The 23,285-nt window shown below is 27.3% G+C and overlaps 3 protein-coding genes across 6 annotated transcripts; 2 read left to right on the forward strand and 1 right to left on the reverse strand.

Annotated features, from left to right (window-relative positions):
- The first annotated feature begins 488 nt into the window (after positions 1-488).
- On the forward strand, positions 489-7,117 carry LOC107168626 (testicular acid phosphatase homolog). 2 transcript variants are annotated; one of them, XM_015518110.2, is made up of 6 exons: positions 489-719; positions 3,942-4,283; positions 6,119-6,295; positions 6,446-6,566; positions 6,642-6,850; positions 6,925-7,117. In XM_015518110.2, the coding sequence occupies exons 1-6, from the start codon at positions 612-614 to the stop codon at positions 7,072-7,074; spliced, it is 1,107 nt and encodes a 368-aa protein (XP_015373596.1). In that variant the 5' UTR covers positions 489-611; the 3' UTR covers positions 7,075-7,117. The 2 variants fall into 2 exon arrangements, with proteins under 2 accessions (XP_015373596.1, XP_089084519.1); XM_089228393.1 differs by having other exon boundaries at positions 507-558.
- On the reverse strand, positions 6,875-9,939 carry LOC107168625 (CAAX prenyl protease 1 homolog). 3 transcript variants are annotated; one of them, XM_015518109.2, is made up of 7 exons: positions 9,817-9,939; positions 9,541-9,655; positions 9,212-9,358; positions 8,374-8,574; positions 7,998-8,292; positions 7,598-7,854; positions 6,875-7,515 (listed from the first exon to the last, which is right to left on the reverse strand). In XM_015518109.2, exons 2-7 carry the CDS (start codon positions 9,625-9,627, stop codon positions 7,150-7,152), a joined length of 1,353 nt encoding a protein of 450 aa, XP_015373595.1. In that variant the 5' UTR covers positions 9,628-9,655; positions 9,817-9,939; the 3' UTR covers positions 6,875-7,149. The 3 variants fall into 3 exon arrangements, with proteins under 3 accessions (XP_015373595.1, XP_015373594.1, XP_015373593.1); XM_015518108.2 differs by having other exon boundaries at positions 9,716-9,860; XM_015518107.2 differs by lacking the exon at positions 9,817-9,939 and having other exon boundaries at positions 6,875-7,049; positions 7,128-7,515; positions 9,541-9,810.
- A 3,291-nt stretch (positions 9,940-13,230) lies between these two features.
- Positions 13,231-20,209, forward strand: TfIIA-L (transcription factor IIA L). Its single transcript, XM_015518088.2, has 7 exons — positions 13,231-13,482; positions 15,688-15,922; positions 16,035-16,391; positions 16,465-16,590; positions 16,652-16,932; positions 17,549-17,638; positions 19,865-20,209. Exons 1-7 carry the CDS (start codon positions 13,459-13,461, stop codon positions 19,970-19,972), a joined length of 1,221 nt encoding a protein of 406 aa, XP_015373574.2. The 5' UTR covers positions 13,231-13,458; the 3' UTR covers positions 19,973-20,209.
- The last annotated feature ends 3,076 nt before the right edge of the window (positions 20,210-23,285 follow it).

Consider the following 23,285-nt stretch of genomic DNA (forward strand, 5'->3'; position numbering starts at 1 on the left):
TTATTATTATCAAACTGCAGATCTATATTATTCTATTATAATGTGATTATATTATTGACTATGCAATCATGTTATATTTTGAATTATTATAGTAAATATTTAAATAAATATTTTTGTTTAATACAGTTCAAAATTAAAAATGGCTACGTTGCAGAGTTTTTTTTTTTTTGCTCAATCGTGTCTCAGCCGTCATTTAAACTTAAAACATTTTAAGTACCTAACTATTATAAATAAAATAAAAATTATAAATCATTAAATAAAAATATATAATAAGATAAGATAAGAAATGTTACCTAGCTATTGGCTATTATCAAATAAAAATTATATAAAAAAAATCATTATATTAGTTATAAACTTTAAAATGTACAATTGACTGAGATAATACGTGTGTTTCTTTAAGTGGACCACTCTGTATAAATTGACGTATTCATTACAGTATTAAAGTCTAAAAGTGTGAGTTAAAAACATTTGTAAACAGTAAACATGCATATAGTATTAATATAACCACTAACCATCTATCTCGTGTCGTGAGTACAACTCAGCAGAACTATAATCAGAGTTAGTAAATATTTATTTTAAAATACTAACAAAATAATACCGAATATAATAATATGAAGTATTTTAATTTAGAGTCTTTTTTTTTAATAATATTTATTGCAAACGAATGTGTTTCTAAATCTATCAATCAAGATCATTTACAGTTAAAATTTGTTTTCATAGTAAGTACCTATACCTGTATACCTACCTAAATATACCTACCAATATTACAAGGCTTATAACAATAATTACAGAACTGTATTTACTATAGCCCATCGTTTCTCAACGTTTTTAGTGTCACGACTCCCAAAATAGGTAATAAACATGGGCAATCATTTCGCGACCTCCCCCCTCCATCAATATTAGGTAAAAATTTGAACAGTAAAAATATCCCATCATTATCAATGTCAATTTTAAATAAGCGTTTTATTATTTTTGACCTACGCGACCCCAAGTCAAGGTGTTCGCGACTCCCTGGTTGAGAAATGCGGCTATAGCCACTGTATGTTTATAATATGTATTTAGATATCAATTCAGTACATGGATGATTTGTTATAGGTATCTATATTAACCACTTTAGCTTCAAATAGGTATATACCGGGTGATTCTTTTATTATTGAACACTCATTATTTCAAAAATTATTAATGTTTTTGAAAATTATATTTTACATAGTTTCAAGTTGTTAAAAAACCAACGTTTTTATTAAAAAATGATATTTTTGAATATTTTTTATCCTTATCATTTTTTAAGTTTTTTACTTTTTTGAATGACAACATAGAGTTTTAATTTCATGTTCCAAAGCAGAATATTTTTCTAAGTATTTTGATTAATAAAAATTGAATTTAGAACGAATAGTGTATGAGTTATAACTTTATAAGTATTTAAAGTTTAGACAAGCGGAGTAGTGAACAAACATTTTGCGGGGTAACTCCGTACCACACTCTACCAATCTAAACTTTAAATACTTATAACTCATAAACTCGTCTTCAATTCGAATTTTATGAATCAAAATACTTAAAAAATATTCTGCTTTGGAATATGAAATTAAAACGCTATATTGTCATTGAAAAAATTAAAAAACTTAAAAATTATAAAGATAAAAAATATTTTAAAATAAAAACGTTGGTTTTTGAACAACTTGAAACTATGTAAAAAAATATTTTCAAAAACATTAGTAATTTTTGAAATAATGAGTGTTCAATGTTCAATGATAAAATAATCACCCGGTACACAATATTGCGATCGTTTTTACCTGCCTTTTTCCGTACAGCGTTGCCAGATTCATTGTTAGTAAATTATATTTATATTATATATTATTTTAAGTCAGTTTTATAACCACCACCCTTCAACACACGCAATGTTTTCAGTTTTTAAACAAACACAGGCACAAACTTTGACAATTCTATTAAAAATGAAGTACGTCATAATCCTATGGCCAAAAAAGATAAATCTAGAATTGAATCAACATTAAAAAATTTAAATGCTTATAAAATCCATAAGAATCATATTTTATATTTACAAAAAACTGAAAATTCCTACCAAGGTAAAAATTTAAATAAAAAAAAAAATTCAGAACAACTATTTTAATTTTTTTTTAATCAATCGCCGTTTTAAACGTGACCTATTATTTTGTATAATTTTATTTTAATTTGTAACGTAGTTATAAACTTCACATTGTATTATATTTATGTATAATATATATATTTTGAAATATAAGCTTGGCAACGTAGCCTTGGATCATGGTTCATGGCATACCTTGAAAGAGGCTCAAAATGAGCACAATAATAGTTAATATTGTGTACTAAATAACTAAATTCAATGTCCTAGTCTAAATAGTCTATAATATGAATTAATACTCAACATGCAATTTATGAGACTATTTATCATAGGTACCTATTTATTTATTGTGATATAATAATAGCTACCTAATACCTTATACCTATACACTATATATATATATGTCACCCATCCAATAATTGATAAGTAAATTAAGGAACAATGAGGTCCCCACAAGAATATTAATTGGTCATGAACTCATGACTCATGATATACCCAGATATTTATAATTAGAAGGTACCTAAGTAGGTATATAAATAATTAATAATTATCTACGATGTCTATACGGCCTATATATATCAATTGCGCCGTAAATCACAGGTAAAAAAAGAAAAATTATGGGATAGGAAATAGATATCTATACAAATTTTGAATTGTTGATTTTACTCTAAAATTATTCAAAAATCATAAAAAAAACTATTTCGTGTGAAAGCATTTTATCGTTGCACGTTTTATATTGCGCAGACGTCCTCTTAAATAAATGTTGTATCAATTATACTCGTCTGTCCCTGACAACTGACTTCCTTAAATTATATAGTTTATATAAATATATTACTTTAGATCCTGCACCGTTTACGGCCCACGAAGACGGCGGTCGGATGCCGCTAATTTATTGTTGTATTTTATTACTGAAGACCAATTTCCACTATTTGTAACATATACTTACATACGAATACAAAATAGGAATAACCAATAGGTAGGTATATAAGAAACTACAAAGACAAAATAAAAAATATAAAGAAGAAATTAAAGTTTATAAATTTATAATTTATAATTTATTATTTAAGAATAAGATATAATTTATGTTAGGTAAAAAGTTAGTACCATATAGATACTTTATCATAATTTACATAGGTATCTCAATTATTAATAAGTTATGGTATAGTACCTAATTACTTATTAGTATAGTATAATTAGTACTTACTACTTATTAAAATGAATATATATTTTACTATTTTCTGGATATGAATAATCAAAAAATATAAAAATGCATATAAAACTGGTTGCTGTATGCTGTAAAAAAAAAAATGAAAATAAAGTGACATTTAAGAAATAAATTCGAAAAAGTCCTCTAACTTGAAAATAACATCTAAAATCAAATGCAGTACCTTGTAAGTTGTAAGCTAAGGCAGCGGTTGAATTGGAGGAGGACGTAGGGGGACTGAGCTACTCTTCATTTTTCTTCAAATTATAGCGTACCCTTTTATTATATTCATCAAGGAATAGAGTTACTATTAAATTAATTTGCTTAATTGTTCAACTTCATTTAGAGTACAATTTTATTTATTTTTTTCCAATTCAACCACTGAGCTAAGGTAAGTTACCTTTAGGAAACCTATATGTATACCTGCTTCAACATACGATTATACCTATACTTATAAGGTATATCACTCAGTTACTTTAATACTTATTGAGTACCTACTTGTTAGTGCTCTTTTGCACATATCGTGTACTGTTGTAAGTTTATATCATCTAGAGTCGGACCTCGACTGGCTCGATTGATGGTACCTAATTATAAATTCTATTGATAACTGACAAGTTGTGTGATGTGTTTTGTCTGGCACAGTTGATGAGACACACAAATCGCGCGCCGTTGATCCGGTATAGAAATCAAACTGACCAAATACCATGGCCCCGCGGTTTGGGCGAGTTGACCGAACAGGGGGTGTGGAACGCGTACCGCGCGGGTCAAGCTCTGCGTGAACGGTACTTGAGCTTCTTACACCCCCTGCAGCGGTACACGCCAAGTGAGATCGACGTGTCCACCACGGAGGTGGATCGGTGTTACCAGTCCGCCGGATACCTGTTGGCCGGTATGTACCCGCCCAACGACGAGCAGATGTGGAACAAGGACCTGAAATGGCAGCCTATACCAATCAAGACGAGTTTATCAAAAGACCACCAGAAAGTAAGAAACAAAGATTCAAACGTCCTAATCATTAAAATATTCCTACATAGGTACTTAAAATAGATGAATGGTAGGTGCAAATTTAAAGTTTTTAGAGTAAATAGACCTTTGGCTTCTATCAAGAGACTGAAAATTCCGCCCGAAGTGAATAGGTAAAAATAAAATCTATGGAAGATTTACAGATAAAGAAAGGTTTATGTAAATTCCGACCAGAAAAAATAAATTTTTTAAAACCAAGCGTTCCAGGACTGTCCGACTCGACCGTACTGTTCGTGAAGCGGCGTTTTGTAGTATACCTATTAAAAAAATTACAAAATGTTCGAACACGTAACGTCGTATCCGACGACAATCTTTAATCATGTCATATGTTATGAGTTTATGACCATATTGTGGATCTAATAATTAGATAGATGAAAACATTATTAATTGTTTAAAATGTTTAAATCACTTTCCTTTTTTTTAGAATTGAGTGTTTATGTTCAGTACACGTTCTATTTTCATATAGTCCATAATCTAGTAACTAGAATGGATCAATTTTTGAAGTCGGATATGGAAATATACTTATAGTTTTAGTCAAATTTAAATTTTCTAGAGCAAATAGATGACCTTTAGCTTTTGGGTTGATAAAAAAATATTATTTTTTATTAATATTATATAATTTATGTAATAATTGTTGATTTGATATGAGAAATATATATTTATTTAAATACTTATAATAATGATTAATCTATATAATTATTCATATGATTAAAAATTAGGTATTTTGTATAATTTTTTTAAATTATTATTAGGTTAAGAGTTTTTCATTTCGGGTGGAATTTATCATTTTCTGGCGAAATTTACATGCATCCATCTAAGGTAGGTATACTGTGGTAGTATTTATTTGCGTGTTGGTTAAGAGTACTTTAGTCTTTAGGTACCCAGTATCGATATCACCCAATAGTGGCTCAAAGTAATTTTGTTTTCCTTTTCCGTATCTTGGTTAAGGTAGGAATAATATTTTCCGTGGTTATTAAAAGTAGTTAAATATCTCAATTGCGTCCTCCGTATTTCGATTTAAATCTAGTAGAGTCCTTAATCTAATCTCCAGCGGTTACCAAACTATGCTCCGCATTGGGTTTTCAAAGGCTCCGTTCTTTTTATTTTTCAATAACATTAACTAGTTTTATTCCCATTTTGTAGATTTAAATTTTAGATAATAAAAAATATTTTCTCCACTTCTATTAAGATTGTTGTTTGTTTTCTTAATAAATATCTTATTATTCTTACTCTTCTTCACATAGATTAGGTAGGTATGCTTCATAGAACACAGACAAATATTATGTATTTCTTGGGGCTCTGTGAGAAAATGTTTACTAAAACTGCAAAAAAAAAAATCCCATGGCTGAAAAAGTTTAGGAATCACTGTGGCCTTGTCCTAACAACTAGACATAATATCATAGATTATAAATCTACTTGTGCCACCCTACTATAATTATACCAATGCATTAGTATTGTGTGCAGTGTACTTGATGTATATATCTGTAGAAAAATGTCATTCAGAGATCTTAAATTTATTGAGAAAAAAAATGTAATAATGTAATTGTTTACATAACCAGTTTAACCTTTTATTAAATTGTGTGCTGGTTTTCTATAGGGTACAATAAATGGGTATTGAATTTAGATCCTGAATAAAGCGAGGCATGTACTGGGATTTTACTTAAACTGTTTACAAATCATGAGTGACAAGTGATATTCAATGACCACTTTTAAAATAAGAAGAAAAAATTAAAAACTCAATTTATGTATAAGATATAAACTTAAATAACTACTTTTGAAGTAGAGAAAAACGTTAGTTTACAGGAGATCCAATATTATGTCCAAAGTATGCTATGGAATTACACGAAATTTGTGAAAATGCAATAAAAACTGAAAAGATAAAAAAATTAATTAACTACATGAAAAACTATACATCAAATCCATTAAATACACTTTATGATGTATTAAAAGTAGCAGATGTCATTATGACACAAGTAAGAAACTGAAATAGACATACATATTATTTAATATAACAATTTGCATTAATTAAATTAAAAATGTTTGCATTGCATCATAACAATTTTAAATTATTTTTTATTTTTTCAATGCATCTATTTAATATTTTAATGTGTTTATTTGTTTAGCGTATGGCAAACTATCCAATCCCTAATTGGGCATTAGAACGATATAAAGATATTGAAGAATTTATATTATATTCTATGGCTATATTAGTCGAAACAGATCAAATGAAACTTTTATATTCAGGTTACTATTTTTACACATATTGAACAAATTAACAAAAAAAAAAAATATATATATATATGAATAATTATTTATCAGGTGAAATGTTGAATGATGTGTTAACAAGAATGGAAGCATCAATAAATAAATTACCTCATGCAAAAAAATTATATTTGCATGTTGGCCATGATTCGACTATAGTTCCTTTCCTAAAGACACTAAATATAAAAAATATAACCTATCCACTTTATGGAGCAGCTGTTGTAATGGAATTATATGCAACACCTTCAAATGAAACAATTGTAAAGGTAAATAAGAAAATAAAATATAAATTCAATAGTATTAAATGATTAAATGTTTATTAATTTTAAAAAAAAACTAGCTATTATACAACAGAGACTATGAATGGAAAGAATCAAACATTGAGTTAATTGAATTACCAGGTTGTCCACAGCCATGTCGACTAGAAGATTTGCGCACACTCACAAAACAAATGATACCTCGTAACTTAACAGAAGAATGTAAAAATTAAATATATTATAATATGTTAAACACTGCTTAAATTAAAATTGGAATTGTGTGTACTTTTTAATTTAAAATTAAATATTCAGTCTGTCTTAGAGATTGCTTCCAATCTTTCCAATAGTTGAGGATGAGTATGATGCCAAGCTGAGAACAGAGAATCATAAACTGGAAATCCTAAGTTATCATTGTGTAAACGTATTAATCCAGATTCAAGTGGCTTAGCAAATCCAAGCTTTTTAGCAAAAGCATCAGCTTGAAACTCTAATTGTCTACTAAGAGTAGTCATTGCAAATGAAATAACAGTGTTATATGGAGAAAACACATATTGAAAAATAATTGCAAGACCAATGATAACCGGATGGGCTGACTCATAAAATCCAAATGCTCGATATAACATTGAATTGTCGTATAACCATCCAAAGACAAATAACATAACAAATAAATTTACCTGAAACATAAATATAACACAATATTAAATGAAGATCTACTTGTATATCAAAAGACAAATTATTATTTATTGATAAAAATACCTGAGATATTATAAGATAAAATAAAATATGATTTAGTTTCCAATGACCAAGTTCATGACCTAAGACTGCCAAAATTTCCTCATCATTCATTCCTTTTCCTTTTTCTTCAATTTTATCACCAAGAGCATTTTCTTCTATTACTGTTTTGTTATTCATAATATCTTTGCTATCTTTCAATAATGTATCATACAGCACAATACGTTTGTTGTTGAAAAATCCATAAAAATATGCATTGCTATGAGCTGATCGCTTTGATCCTAATATCAAAAAGGAAGATTAAACATTAAAAACAAATAACAATATTTTTAATACAAGAAGCTCATTTGTATAATAATTTATTTAAAACAAATATAGTTAAATAGGGGGTAAATAATATTTTATTATAATTTAAATAATTTACCTTCTACAATATAAATTTTGTAAAGAGGGAATTTGACTTGCTTGGCAAGCTCTTCAATTTTAGTCTTCAAAACACCATCAGGTAATGGTGTATATTTGTCAAACAATGGAGCAATAAATTCTGGATATATTGTCATGATAAATAATGAAGTCACTACAGCAAATACCCATAGCCAGATAAAGAAATAACGTCCGCCCCATTTAACAATAGTGATTGCTGCCGCAGTTATTGGTAATGAAATCACTTGAACCAATAAAAAATTCTTGATCTTGTCTTTAACGAAGAAATTTAAAGTCTAGTAAAAAGAAAAATTATAAAATTTTTTAAAAACAAATGAATATACATTGTATTTTAGGTATCTTATTTAGTGATTTACTTGTTTGTTAAACCCATGTTTTTCTTCAATAATAAAAGTGCTATATGCTGAGATTGGCAAAGACATTAATGTACCTAGGGTATTCATACATAGAAGAAATACGCAACTGGTCATGATTTCACTATCAAAATAACGTGTCTCAATCAAACAATATTTACTAAAATTCCATAATAATGTGAATCCATTCAAACAGATGAAACCCTAAAAATTTGAAATAAAAAATAAATTATTAAGTATGTTAAATTATGTAATATTTTTAATTATATTTAAAAGTGTACTATATGTACACATCTATAGATTTTTAATTCCATAAAAAAAAAGTTATTGAATATTTTAAGTGATTTCTGTAAATGTACTAAAAATTAAATATAATAAAGAAAATGTAAGAATTTATTGTTCTATAAAAATTAGACATCTTTTTCTCTACTTGCTCTGTAAGCATAACTTGTAAATGACTAAACAATTTTCTAAAATATCTAGATTACCCATTCAAGTATAAGTGATATTTAGTGTACAAGACTTAGCAATAATTCAAACTCAAAAATTGCAATGTTTTATTTATTAAATATTATTAAGACTCTGGTACTTAATAATATGTTCAGAAAATTACTTTTATGGTAAAACTTGATATCTATCGAGTATCTGTTTTTTAAGAGTCTTAAATTAAATTGTCAATCAATCATTTATATTATTTAACTAAAAATGGTATATCAATACTCATTAAAATATAATTTAATTAATTAAACATAAATAATGGGTTTCTAATAGAAAAGCCTATTTTTATAATTAATTGGTTCAAAAATATAAAAATAATTTATTTAACAATATTTTTACTTACAGTTGAAATTATCATATGAAACCATTCCTCCGCAATACTAAAGCTATTTTTGTCAATTCCATAAGACTTTGCTTTATTAAATGTTTCCACATCTAGTACACCAGTTAATCTTTCAGGTATCTTGTCTGTAGTTTTATATACACGTCTCTAAAAATGTTTAATATTAATAATTAAAGAATTAAGAGAACATTAATTTAAGAAGTTTGATTTCAGAATAAATAGATTATTCGCAAAATTAATATACCAATGATAATTAATAATTATGAATAGGCATTTCTCTAATATATTTGATTTTTAACGAAATGAGATATCAAAATCATTTAATTTACCTGTCTTAGGGTTAAGTACTGTTCCCAAAGAAATTCTATCCAAGAAAAAGTCAAGACACCATAAAACACGCAAAATTCGGGTATCATGATTACAATTTGCTTGATATTTAGGTACCTATATTAAACCAAATCAAAATGTAATATTATAATTTTTATTGAATATTTAAACACATACGAACTAAATAGTGTAAAATAAGAGAACTGAAAAATAGATATACGGCATGCTAATAATACTAATTATTAATGCCAAGAGGCAAGAAGAACAGAACAGAATACCTTATAGGAAATCTGTAAATACCATAAAGTAAATTGTATTATTTTACTCGAAGCCCGAAGATAACAAACACAAACATCAACAAAACACAAGCCGACAAATAAACGGATCATTATGATATCAGTGTTAACGGGAATTTCTAATATTTTACACACCAACCTCAGCCACACTGTATTTTGCGAGGTGTTTTGACTGTTTCGTTAGGACGGTGTCTAAGGTAAAGGTAATAAATAATTTAATTCATAGCAGGAATGCACAATGTTGAGAAGATATTTTTTCTCTACATCGTGATTTATAGTGTCAGCTTTCATTACTTTCAAGAATAAAATTAGATTAAATTTCGTAATTCAGCTATTTAGTATTGAGTACTAAATTAATCTGTTAATATATAGTCAAAACATTAAGTACATATATAATTATTATTTATCTTTATTTATAGCATGAATGCCACAGAACTAATATCATATACAATTATACAAAATTGAAACATTCTAATAAAATATACCTTAAGTCGTGCTAATAAGTAATAACGGCTATCGTATAGTATGCGATAAACCAGAGAATTAACGAGTATAGGATGCGGCAGTGGCACCGAATTCAATTTATACAGGTGGGTAAAGTACAAAAGTTAATATCCATCCCATCCAGAGACGCCTAACTAAATCCATTGATTAAATAGTTGATGCTTGTACTATATTATAATATTTATTACATGAAATGTTTATTATTGTTCATCGACTATTATTATTATGCAACAAAACTGTAGACGTGATCTATGTGAAATCATAATTCATAATAACACTAAAAATTACAGTTTCCAAAATCTACATTGAAATGTGCTATCTATTTGTATTTAATCAATGCTAAATAACGTATTCACATGGGTTTTTTATGTCCAGGGATGATTATATTTTATTTCTCCTTGTATGAATTATTTTTTATACATCACAATCATATTCACTCCTATTTTTAGTACTTAAAAACTTTGTGGTTGATTCTTCACTACTTAAAATTAAATATAAATATTTTTCCAACATATTGGGAGTACGGTGAGTATAAATTGTAGTGTCGCGTAATAAGTGACGTGCTGAGCGTTTTTGAGTCTATACTTTTACAAAATGTTGAAACATTGTTATCAAAAGTGATAAGTACAAGGTCATAAAGGTAAGTGTTCACTGTTCACAGTTCACTAATGAAAACGATTAAACCTTATATATATTACACATAATCTTGAGCCTCTGTAAAAACTCGTCGGTCGCAGGTAGACCGCATCCTATATGACAGTCGTAATATAACAATTAACTGAATTCGGAAGTAGAAAATCCAGTAAGAAAACTTTGAAAAGAAGTTCGGACTTAGCTTCGACTTTAAGGACTGATGACAAAATTAAATGTGTGTCATAGTTTGACTCATCGGTTGTTTGTTTAGTAATAACTAATAACCAGTGGTATTGAATTAAATAAAAACTGATTGACCAACCCAACCCTTTAAACTATAGTTTCAATAGTTCAAACGACTATGAAACGGGCGCCACTAATTAAATACAAACAATTTAATGACATTTCGGTGTTTGAGAAAATTATATAGCAGTAAGACTTTGAGAAAAGTAAACTATATATTATTTTGCCCACCCATCCACGACTCACCCAATTTTCAAGGTAGTACAATTGAACTTTAGTACACGTTCGACGCATTCTTACTAATTATTGTGTAGGTTATAAACTAATAAAGCTTCAAGGTACTATAAAAAATATGTTATATTATGTGAATATGCCTATTGCCTTTATTTTACGATAACGCGTTACATTCAATAGCAGATTGCACAGCAATTTGGTATAGATATAAAATAGGTAAGTATCAAGTGCCTATCTGACTATCTACATACATAAGTTTATAGGGTTCTAATCACGGCTTATTATTTTATTAAAACTGAATAGGACGATCAACGATGATAGACGATAGATTCAATTGGTAATGTTAAGTTTTCAGATGTCGTTAGCCATTAATAATTCATAATTGCTACGGTGCTACTAATTACTACCTATTGGTTATTTGACATTAATTTATAAATAATGATAATCGAAGTCATTGTGTAACCAACCTACCAATCTGTTATAAACTTTTAAGAGTATTGCAGCTTTATTACAGTAACCTCGTTAATAACTACCTACACTACTGTAGCTCAAGAACCCACTTGAATTTGAAAACTATTTACAATTAAAGCCTATGTGGCTACGTCTATACATATATGATATATATATTTATATGAATTATTATTATTGCCAACTTGGTAAGTATATAAGATATCGGTAGGTTTATCGTATACCCACATAGCCATATGCCCACAATACTAAACTAGTTTAGGCATATAGCTATAATAGCGTTGATAATAATGGAGTAGGGGGTATTACCTCCCTAACTGCATATCTTTACTTAATAATAAATTTAACATTAATAACTATAGATCATAGATGAACTGTCGTGTCAAATTAATTATATAATTCATAATATGTTAATTAATAATTAGTAAATAACAAATGTGTATTATGTATACATACAGTACCTATATAGTTATGAATGTTATGATAATAAGGAAAATAATGTAATACACGCATAAATTCATAATATAGGTATACAGGATGTCCCACAGAGATCTGACATTCTGATAAATGAAATAACTTTTGTTCTAATCAATATTAAAAAAAAAATTTTTTTAAATATAATTCATAGATACTTGCGCTACATTTTTAAAATACATTTTTTATTTTTTAATACTGAAAATAAAAACTTAAAAATTGATAAAATTGTTTTCAAAATATTCAATATATATGCCAAGGTATAAGCAATAGTCATTAAACTATAAATAAACATAGCCACATAGGTATCAAAATGCCAAAGTTCCAAGCAACATCGATGTACCATTTACTGAGTACCCCAGAGGCATAGAGCAATATAGGTACAATAGGTACATGTAATTACCCTTTGTGATGAACCTACAAATTCTACGATCTACAACCACAGATTATATAAATAAATTATATATTTTATATAATCTGTGGTACAACTACAACATAAATTAATTATAATATTAATTAACATTAAAATTTATTATTAATTATTATTAACAATTATAATATTAATTAACATTTAATAGGTTGGTAGCTGGTAACTGGTATATACCGTATAATGTGTATACAATATAAGATATTTTAGTTAAATGAAATTACAGATATATAAAAAATGTTGTAAATCTGTGGATGAAATTAATTTAAAAATAATCTGATCAGCAACATTTATTATGTGTGCATAGGTACTGTAGTACGGTGTACGGTAGTAAATTATCGTAGTATTTGGCCAGCCCGTGCGGTCGATGACGTCGGCCGTGCGTTAAAACCCGCTGCCTCCCTATATCGGCTGACAGTATAAAAGGAGTCGCGGCACATGGTGAAACTTGGGTTCTTTCGCTCGAGAAACCTCACACGTCCGGCCGTCCTGCTGCAGCTGTCGCGGTCGTGTTGCTTCGTTTGTTGGATTTTTTTTAACGTATAAATAAAACATCTCTTGCTAGTCATCGCAATCTGTACAACACTGCCAAACAAAATCTCAGACTGACAGACGTTGCTGTGTCCATTGGCCCTTCAAACATGTCGTTATCCCAATCGTCTGTGGTAAGTACTAAGTAGTACGTATTGCTCAAGTACAATTGTGTGGGTATGCCGCTTGCAATGACTTACAATATTAATATTGTCGAGTGACGTGCGCCTGTTAGCCGACATGTCTTGGCCCTGGCCTATACCGTATTTATTGTAACAAGTTAAAAGATATATTGTCACATATGCACTGAGCACACTTGGATTTCGCTCTAATAATAATTACGATAATAATGGATTGAGTGTTTATTTTACTCAGTATGTTTGGCGGCCCTAATAGAGAGTAAAAAGCCACTCTTTGCGGCTAATAAAATATTGACTATTGCTTCCATATGGTGATAATTCACTCATTATATTATGTAAATTTGTGACTCACATCTAAAGGTTAATTTTGTAGGTCATTAAATTTGATTATTCTTATTTTAGTGTAAGGTATATTTAGTAGTAATTTTTCTATTAAATTCCTTTAAGTACCTACATTTTAAAATTATTATTGTTATTAGGTATTATCTTATTCCGTGATATTGAGAACTACTGGTATGCTATGATGACTATAGCATGCGCCATTATTCCAAGATTTAATTATTTTTAGTTTAAATGTACCTATATCCTATTAAAATGTTAATATTATGAGTAAAGTCTTAAATGTAATTCTAATTAACAAATTCAAACATTTATATTCAAAAATAATGAAAAGAATACAAAAATGTATTGAATGTTTTTTTAAAAATATATAGTTCATATATTACTCGGTATTATCAGAGGTAAAATTGATTACCTACCTATACTTCTTAGATAATAATTTATAATATAACTTATTATAACATGAAAAATCTAACATAAAATAATGGTATAAATAATAGATACAATATTTTATCGTAGATATCCATTACATAACCTGCACTTTAAAAAAAATTATTTTATACTTTATAGACAAAGTAAAATACGTCATTTCTAATAAGATTCTACTTTGTAAGCCTAAAATACATTTTGAAGTATTGGATAAAATTGATTAAAATATTATGTTTTCATAGATTATATAAGCATAGTAATATCTACCTACAATTCATTTTTTTAGTTTATCAAACATTTAAAATTCTGATAAGATTGTTGATTTTGATTTATTGATTTATTTGTTTGGCTCATTTTTTATTGCCTAATTTGATTAATTTTGATTTATGATAAGCATGGCAGTTTCAGATAGAAAATTAAAGTTATTTATTGTAGTTATTATTAAGTTTATTATAATTTTAATTATTATTATATTTATTACAATAGAATAAACCTTGAACTTGTTTTAAATTTTAAATTTATTTATGTGTGTATAAAAGTTGTTATTTTTAAATTAAATTTATGAAGTGTGAATGAATAGCTCACATACCTACTAAAAATTGTACTATAAATTACATTTTTAGGATTTAATATTTATCATATTTGTAGTAAATAATAATACATGTTATGTTAATATTTATGAACAAAATTTATTTTTCTGTTAGCATCTGTAATCCAATTATCTTATAATTTTGACCAATTATACAAAATAAACATTTAAGCATGATAGGACTGGACTGGTTAGAATTTTAATAAATTGTATGTACTTAATGATTCTTGTGTCACCATATTTGAAACCTCTGTTATCTGTCTGCATATCTAATATTCTTGTGAGTATTATTATTATTTATCTTAAATGACTTGTGCTATATCTTAGGTATAAGTTGAATCAACATACTATTTTGTTCATTTTTTAATTACAACGAAGATTTTTATTGGTTAGAGTATGATTAGCTTCTTATAGACCATAGCTCAATAAAAGACAACACGTCATGTGGATGTAGGGTTTTCTTATGTTTTGTTTTTTTCCTACACTAAAATCTAATTCATATCTAAACATTACTTAGTTGAATACTGAAACTAGTGAAATTTGAATAGTGTTTTGTTTTATAATATAGGTACAAAAATACATCATGTTGAAAACTATTAATTTTATAAATCATAAATTTTTATATGTTGATATCAATAAAAAAAAGTATATGCTAATGAAAATTTAAAAAAAATGGAAAAATTCAGTATCCCTCTTCCAATACACACACACAATCTGATCCAAACATGTACATAACATTATTTTAACCTAAGCATATTACCATGTCCATTGGTAGATGTTCTAATTTTCAAAAATGAATAGTTTATATATTAATTTTAGTAAATTATCGTTATTTATTTCAGATGAAATTATATCAATCGGTTATCGAAGATACAATAAATGGCTCTCGAGAATTTTTCGCAGAAGAAGGTATTGACGATCAAATTTTAATGGAGTTGCGTCAATCATGGGAATCTAAAGTAATGGCCAGTAAAGCAATTGATGCACCTCCTCCACAAGAAGTTACTCAACTTCCTAAAACTGTTACTCCAACTGTTGTTAAACAAACTAAAAATCAATATACTCCTACAATAGTTAGTAAGTATTTTTTCTATTAGATTGTTTATGAATATTCTTTCTAAATATTTATAGTTTTAGATTTAGGTATTATAGTTTTTTTATGTTATCAATTGACAATTATTATTTTTAGATAACTCTGTTCATCAATTAAAAATGGCCCAACAGCAACAACAGCAGCAACCACTTCAGCCACAGTTGCAGCATCAACTACCACAGCAGCAGCATCAACTTCCACAGCAGCAGCAACTACCACAGCAGCAACAACTACCACAGCTGCAACAACTACCCCAGCAGCAACAACTACCACATCAGCAGCAACAGAAGCAGCAGCTGAAGCAGCCACAACAACAACAGAATACTATAGTTTTACCTGCAGATTATGCAAACAAATATGTACCAATTCAAATAACCTTACCAGCTCAGACAGGTTCCCAAGAAACGGGTTCTAGAATTCTTTCTATTCAAGTTCCAAGTTCTGCCATTCAAGGTTTGTTGTATATTTAGTTTGAGATATTCTTTTTTTCAATATTTTTATTTATTATTGTTTTAAATGTTTGTAGGAAATATGCTACAGAGTATACTTAGTGGTCCAGTAATAACTAATAGTATGGCAATGACTACTCCTCTAGCTACATCTTTTTTACAACAACATGTCAATAGTGTTCTTGCTGCTCAATCAATTTCAAGTAGAATATTAATTAATATTTATTTTTTGTATAATCTTACATGTATTTTTATAATTATTAGGTGTTCAAACTGTTGTTCAACCAGAATTTTTATCAGATGTACGAACTACACAGCAACAACAACAGCAACAGCAGCAACTTCAACAAAATAATCAAGCATTTATTAGTGGAAATGGAACTGGTGGTGTTAAAAGAACTATTGCTCAGATAGATGGAGCTAATGATTCTTCAACCTCAGATGATGATGATGATGATGACGATGATATAGATGATGATATTGGTGATAATGATGACGATGATGATGAAGACGATGAAAAAGATCAGAATAGTGCTTCTGATGCTGTAAGCATTTTTAATATAAATAAATAAATTAGATCTTAATTACTGGAAATTTTCAAAGTATCAGTTAAATGAATAAACTTTGTAGGTAAAAATACGTTTTCTATTTTTAACATATTATGAACAAAAGGCATTGCAACTATTATATGGAAATTAACTATGTTTTATTTTCCATTGGATATTTATGTGTTTGAGTCAAGTTGTTGATAGAAATTTATATTATTATTTATTCATACTATTATTATTCAATGAATCTAGAAGCTAAAAATTTTAATAATTATTGTACCATATTTATTTCTAATTAGTTTAAATAAAATAAATATTATATTTTCTACTTTAAATTAAATACAAATTAAAATAAGATTAGTGTTTTGAATTTAGTACATTGATCATGTGTTTAATAAAATAGCCAATAGGTATACACTATATATTGTGTGTACATTGATTAAGTTATTTTGTATATGGCATACTATTTTGACATTATATACAAACAATAATTAATTGTACTTTTAATATGACAATATTAACTAATTGTTTCTTTTAATAAAATATGTTAAAATATTACTGTAGTATATGTTGATAGTCTTATTTTAAATGACATGTATATTTTGTTTTATAGGAGCCATTAAATTCTGGTGATGATGTAAGTGATATTGACAATGGTGAATTATTTGAAACGGAAAATGTTATTGTTTGCCAATATGATAAGGTAAATTTTATGATTAATGTATTAAAGTTAAAAATTATGTACAATTGAGATATAATGTGTGTTCACTTTTAAGAGTTACAGGAAATATTTCGATCACATCACTTAGTTTGATTCGGGTTTTTTTATTGCCTTCAGGACATTTAAATACATCTGTTTTTGATAAATTCTAATTTTTAACTATTTTTATCAGCGTATACTTATGATTGGGTCCCTGGCACATTGATTTACAATGGGCCCTTTTACAAAAAAATAATAATAATAATAATAATAATATAAAAATTTAAAATAATATTTTTAATAATATTTAATAATATTATAACAGGTAAATTATAATATTTTTTAAAATAATAATCTTCAATACTTGACTAGAAGATGCTAATTGATAAATTATTTCATCTTTTTTAATAAATTTGATTAAATCATCTTCAACAAATAAAGACATTAGTGGTTCAAGATGTTCTTAATTGTTAGACGATCTTAGTTTTGTTTTTAAAATTTTCAATTTTGAAAACGCACGTTCACATGAAACTTGTGTACAAGGAAGAATCAAAACATATTTCATTGTTAAATATAAAGTATTAAACAAATCTGATTTTGATGTTATTTCATAAAGTATTTGAAAGACTTTAGGTAAGCAGTCACCACATATTGGTTGTTTTATACCAGCCACATCATCTTCTGTATCTATTGTTTCTCTTAAATTATGTTCATAATATACAGATCTTGTTATTGCTGAAAAGCTTGAATATTGTTCTGCAAATTGTTTTAATTCAACAAATAGTGTTTTCCTATCTACTCCAGCCAATTTAGATAGTTTATTTAATGAATTAGATGGAAGCTGTTCTAATGAAAGATTTACTATTTCCTTATATTTTGAAGGGCCCAACCAAGCAATATCCATCAACAGTTCTTTGTTAGGTACAAATCTTTCACTAATAGACATTTTTACTGTATCAAGAATTTCAAAATATGTGGCTTGAGTTTTTTTAAAAGTAGATAAAGTTTTGACTTTGTCATTAGATAATTCTCCAGGTTTTTTTTTTACAGATATTCTTTTTGATACAAAATTATCTTGAAAGTCTAATAATGGTTCATCTATAAAAATTTGGTTAGGCCCGAATGTATAGCCAGCATAAGTTTGTGTGTCTGTATGTATCAGTGTATGGGTGTATCCGTGTATCACTTAATTATTGGGAAATTATTGTAAATGATATTACATCGACTAAAGATAGCGTTATCGTAATCGCCGGCCTCAACAATTACAATGTTCAATCATCCATTACATAATACATATAGGTACCAGTATTTATAATCAATGGTTCAATGTTTACAAATAGATTCAATTGAAACCCGAGTCCAGAATCGCAAGTAAACTTAATATTTTTTTTCCCCTTTTTATATATATATATATATATATATATACTTCTATATTGGCCCCTAATATATAAAAATGTCTCAGCAATCGCCGAGTAGCCGGGTGGGCCAGACCGACACTGAGCATATATGCAGTAAATTAAAATTTTCTTAAATAGGAACCACTATTTTTGAGACAATTTGAATTGTTTTTTTTTCCAAGCAACTTTGATTTACAGTTTTTTAATATCTTCAAAATTGAAATTATTAGGACAGTCTAAAGTTTTTAAATTAGGTCATTTTTTTTCCAAGAAGATGGGACGCTCACTCATAATGTAATAATTGTTCAAGAATACCTTAAACTAAGTTTTGGCCACAAATGGATGGGGACACATGGTCCAGTACAATGGCTCTCTAGATCATTTGATATTTTTTATGGGAACATTTAAAGACAGTTTAAAATTTTCAATTTTGAAAATATCAAAAAACTGTAAATATTAGTTGCTCAGAAAAATAAAGCAATCCAAATCCAATCTCAAAAATTGTGGTTCCTATTTAAGAAAAATGTATTTTACTGCTCATGTACAAATGTTTTTGATAATTTCTAATTTCTAACTATTCTTATTGATAGTTTTAAATTATAAATTATCAAAAATATTTGTATTTATATTCCCAGTAGGTAGTAAAAGAACCCTGAATTTAACTCTAAGTGATGCATTCGAAATATTTCCTATTACCTTTAAGACTGAACACATAGTATTTCCCCTCAAATTAAATATGATTTTTGTTGTATGTACCTATTGTTTAAACTTTGTATTTTATTGCGAAAATTTACAAATTAAGTGACCATAATGTTTTTATTTGTTAATGTAGATTACTCGTAGCAGGAATAAATGGAAACTCTATTTTAAAGATGGTATAATGAGTTTAAATGGTTATGACTATGTCTTCCAAAAAGCAACTGGTGATGCTGAGTGGTAACAGGTGATATATTTTGTGTTATAGTTTCAAATGATGTTAAGTATTCTGTGTGAATCAATTTTATGTATTAAATTCATTGTTTTCAAAACTTTTTTAATGTATAAAAAGACAAGATATTTAAGTAAATTCCCAAATAATTCAATGTTGATTTATGTGCATACAATACTATGTTATATTTATTTTTGAACATGTGGAGGTATTATCTATTAACAAACAATAAAGCTTCCTATCAATTTAGTTTGGATAAAATATGTAATATTTTTCTATTTTAAATTAAGTCATTTATTAGTATTGTGTATATATTTGTTTATTATTTAAAGTACAGGCAAGTAGTCTAATTGTAAACAATTATAATAATATTATTTACTTAATGTGTTTTGTATTTATATCAAGAAATAAAATAAAAAATATTTAAGAGTGAACAATATTAAGAACAGCAAAAAGACATTAATAATCTGCACCATCCTTACTATACTGATAAGTTACACAGTTAAAACTGGTTTAGTTAAAGTATACTAGTATACACTTATGTGAGAAAAAAAACTAAAATGAACCAGTTTAGGAGTATATATTATTATGTACAGTGTATGTATTATGTTACAGAATGAGGTATAGCGTCAGTGTTCTCAATCATAGTGCTATTCCTAATTCAGCACCCACTGTTCCATATTGCTTAAAACAATATGAAATCACTTAACTTACTCTATATTATAATCTTATATCTTGTAGTGAAATTATTTGTTGTACAATCAACTTGATAGGTGTGAAAAATAGAAAATAGACACTTTAATGTTGATGCAACTATTTTTTCTAAAAGTGATTTTAGTATTAATATTTACTATTGAAATTTGTTTTACTAATATAAATCATTATAAAAGACTGCTATGATTATTAAATGTATTATGAAAAAAAATAGTGTAAGATTGGATTAGTCATAAATTCATAATGTTGATTTTGTTCTAGCAATTATAAAGATTACCTAATTTAATTTTAAATAATATGTTTTTGGGATTCACTCTCTTCTCATTTTGTCACTTGGTATAGAAATATGTCCAACTATTCCAACACTACCCTAGTTCTATAACTATGTACTATAACTCTATACTATGTATCTTTCTAGGAAATACATTTTATCGTTCTTCTGTTTCCGTTTAAACCAAACACAACTTCCTTGATAGTCTGTGACAGTGGCGAAGCGTCATAGGAGACAAAGAGACAACGTCTCCCCACTTAGAAATTAGAACACGGGACAAACAAATAATTATTTTGTTTTATTTAATATTAGAAAATGTGAATTTTATTTTATATTATAAAATATATTATGTATATGTTTCAGTATTGTTAAAATCGGTTTTTCGTTGTAGTGTTGTACAGTTATGGATTTCTTAAAATAGATTAGAAGCGCGCGATACGGCCGTGCGTACGAGCTGGCGATACGGGTCATTCCAAATATGGTATTATATCTAAGAGACGTTGCGACGCAACGTCTCACAAATATGGGGACGCGGGTACAGGGGATTGTCAATCAGAGTGGGGTTTACTATGTACGCTATGAGACATGTCTCGCCGTTCGTAATTACCTCAATCCTTAATATTTATTATTTAATACGTTGCCGTTGCGATTGTCACACTCACGCCGCGCCATCGTAAACTTGTAGTGTTTTATTTTATTGCATATATTATGTTTATGTACAATATATTATGTTATATTAAATATTAATTAATATTATCTTTAGTATATATTTTAAGTTTTTAAATATAATTCAATTTTGTTTTTAGTTTTTGAACATTTATTTTTTACCTTATAAGTTATAGATAATGTCCATAATTGCCGGGCTCAAGCACGAAAAAAAAGGGGGGGAGTCTAGGCATATTAGTGCCATTTTTTTTCAGTGTCTCCCCGACCAAAAACCTCAAGCCTCGCTACTGGCTCTGTGATATTAGCCACTTACTCTTCATCTGCCTAGCCTATTAACACATTGTGCCAACAAATTGTCTCTTTTGACCACCATCAACATCCCTTTTGATACTATATATATATTCTCAAAATAACAAAATATTGATTATATTTTTTTTCTTTAACCATATAGGTTTTTGATTTAATTGTATATTGTTAGTTTATTTTTGTTTTTCTTGTAAGCAACCTTTATATTATTTTAAATAATTATTGATGGAGTTGAATTAAAAAAAAAATCATTCTTGCTCCAATGAATGTATTTATTTTACAATGATGTTTTTCTTGTTTTTCATCACCTTTTGATACAGTAAAAATTCTTTGATTTCTTATATCAGTAGCTTTTTAAGTTGAAAGTAAATTTGGTTGGTATTTTGAGGGGTCAAAAGTTTAAAGTTTCTATTATTCTAAAAGGACGAGAATAATAAAAAAAAAAAATTAAGAATTAAAACTCATTTTTCACCAAATTGATTTGGTTTTATTTGTTTAACCTGAAATCTAATAACCATTGATACTTTAAATTAAATTAAATATTTATATGACAACTTCACATACTTCATGAACATTTTAAAATATTTTGATAAATTATTATGATTTTATATAATTTAATTAAAATTTAACACATCCATATGCCTAGCACTAGAACAATTAAACGTGTGCACTTTTTCTTTTGTGTGTACCAACTTTTCATATTACGTACATCGTATACCTAATTATGTGTTATGTTGTTATGCGTATTTTAAGCTCGGCTTAAGATTATCCATAGCCGAGGTTTTAAGTAAACTGACGTCGAACACGATCTTTTAACTCACACTTCTTAACGAATTGCGGAAAAAAAATCCCCAGACGGCCCAGACTGCAATATTACTCACAACCTCTTGAAAATGATTGAACATATTTTTAAATATTAATTATTATCTATAATTAGCTCATTATTAATATTTAGTGATAACAGAATATAATATAAATAATTGTATTAATATTTTGTTTTATATTCCGATAACACCCCTACTCACAGTAAAAACATAGCATGTAAAAATATTTCGAACTATATTAATTTATTGAATGATATAATATAATAATATAGTATAATATAATATAATTTACGTATTTGTAATGAAATATTAATAATGTGGTAATTATAGATACTAATTAAGGTTTAAAAAATATTTGTGAATGAGGTTATGAGTGATATTGTAGTCTGGGGATTTTTTTTTCCGATTACCTTCTTAACTATATATACTATTATTATACATATATATATATTTGAATACAAATTATTTTTCTCAGATTAATCAAATTCGATTTCAGCAAATAAAAAACACTCTTTGTCATTTTGCAAACAAATAAGATAATATA

Source organism: Diuraphis noxia, unplaced genomic scaffold (assembly GCF_037042655.1).
Source record: "Diuraphis noxia isolate RWA-SAM2 unplaced genomic scaffold, SU_Dnox_SAM2 contig0005, whole genome shotgun sequence".
NCBI classification, from domain to species: Eukaryota; Metazoa; Arthropoda; class Insecta; order Hemiptera; family Aphididae; genus Diuraphis; species Diuraphis noxia.

Bases quoted from the DNA above. Each gene is read 5' to 3' on its own strand.
- TfIIA-L (XM_015518088.2), top strand. From the start codon at position 13,459: ATGTCGTTATCCCAATCGTCTGTG. The intron at 15,923-16,034 runs GTAAGTATTTTT...TATTATTTTTAG, and splicing joins ATATACTCCTACAATAGTTA to ATAACTCTGTTCATCAATTA. The intron at 16,392-16,464 runs GTTTGTTGTATA...AAATGTTTGTAG, and splicing joins TCCAAGTTCTGCCATTCAAG to GAAATATGCTACAGAGTATA.
- LOC107168626 (XM_015518110.2), top strand. From the start codon at position 612: ATGAAGTATTTTAATTTAGAGTCTTTTTTTTTAATAATATTTATTGCA. The intron at 4,284-6,118 runs GTAAGAAACAAA...GAAAAACGTTAG, and splicing joins TATCAAAAGACCACCAGAAA to TTTACAGGAGATCCAATATT. The intron at 6,851-6,924 runs GTAAATAAGAAA...AAAAAAAACTAG, and splicing joins CAAATGAAACAATTGTAAAG to CTATTATACAACAGAGACTA.
- LOC107168625 (XM_015518109.2), bottom strand. From the start codon at position 9,627: ATGATACCCGAATTTTGCGTGTTTTATGGTGTCTTGACTTTTTCTTGG. The intron at 8,575-9,211 runs GTAAGTAAAAAT...TCAAATTTTTAG, and splicing joins TTCATATGATAATTTCAACT to GGTTTCATCTGTTTGAATGG. The intron at 7,855-7,997 runs GTAAATTATTTA...TTTTGATATTAG, and splicing joins CAAAATTTATATTGTAGAAG to GATCAAAGCGATCAGCTCAT.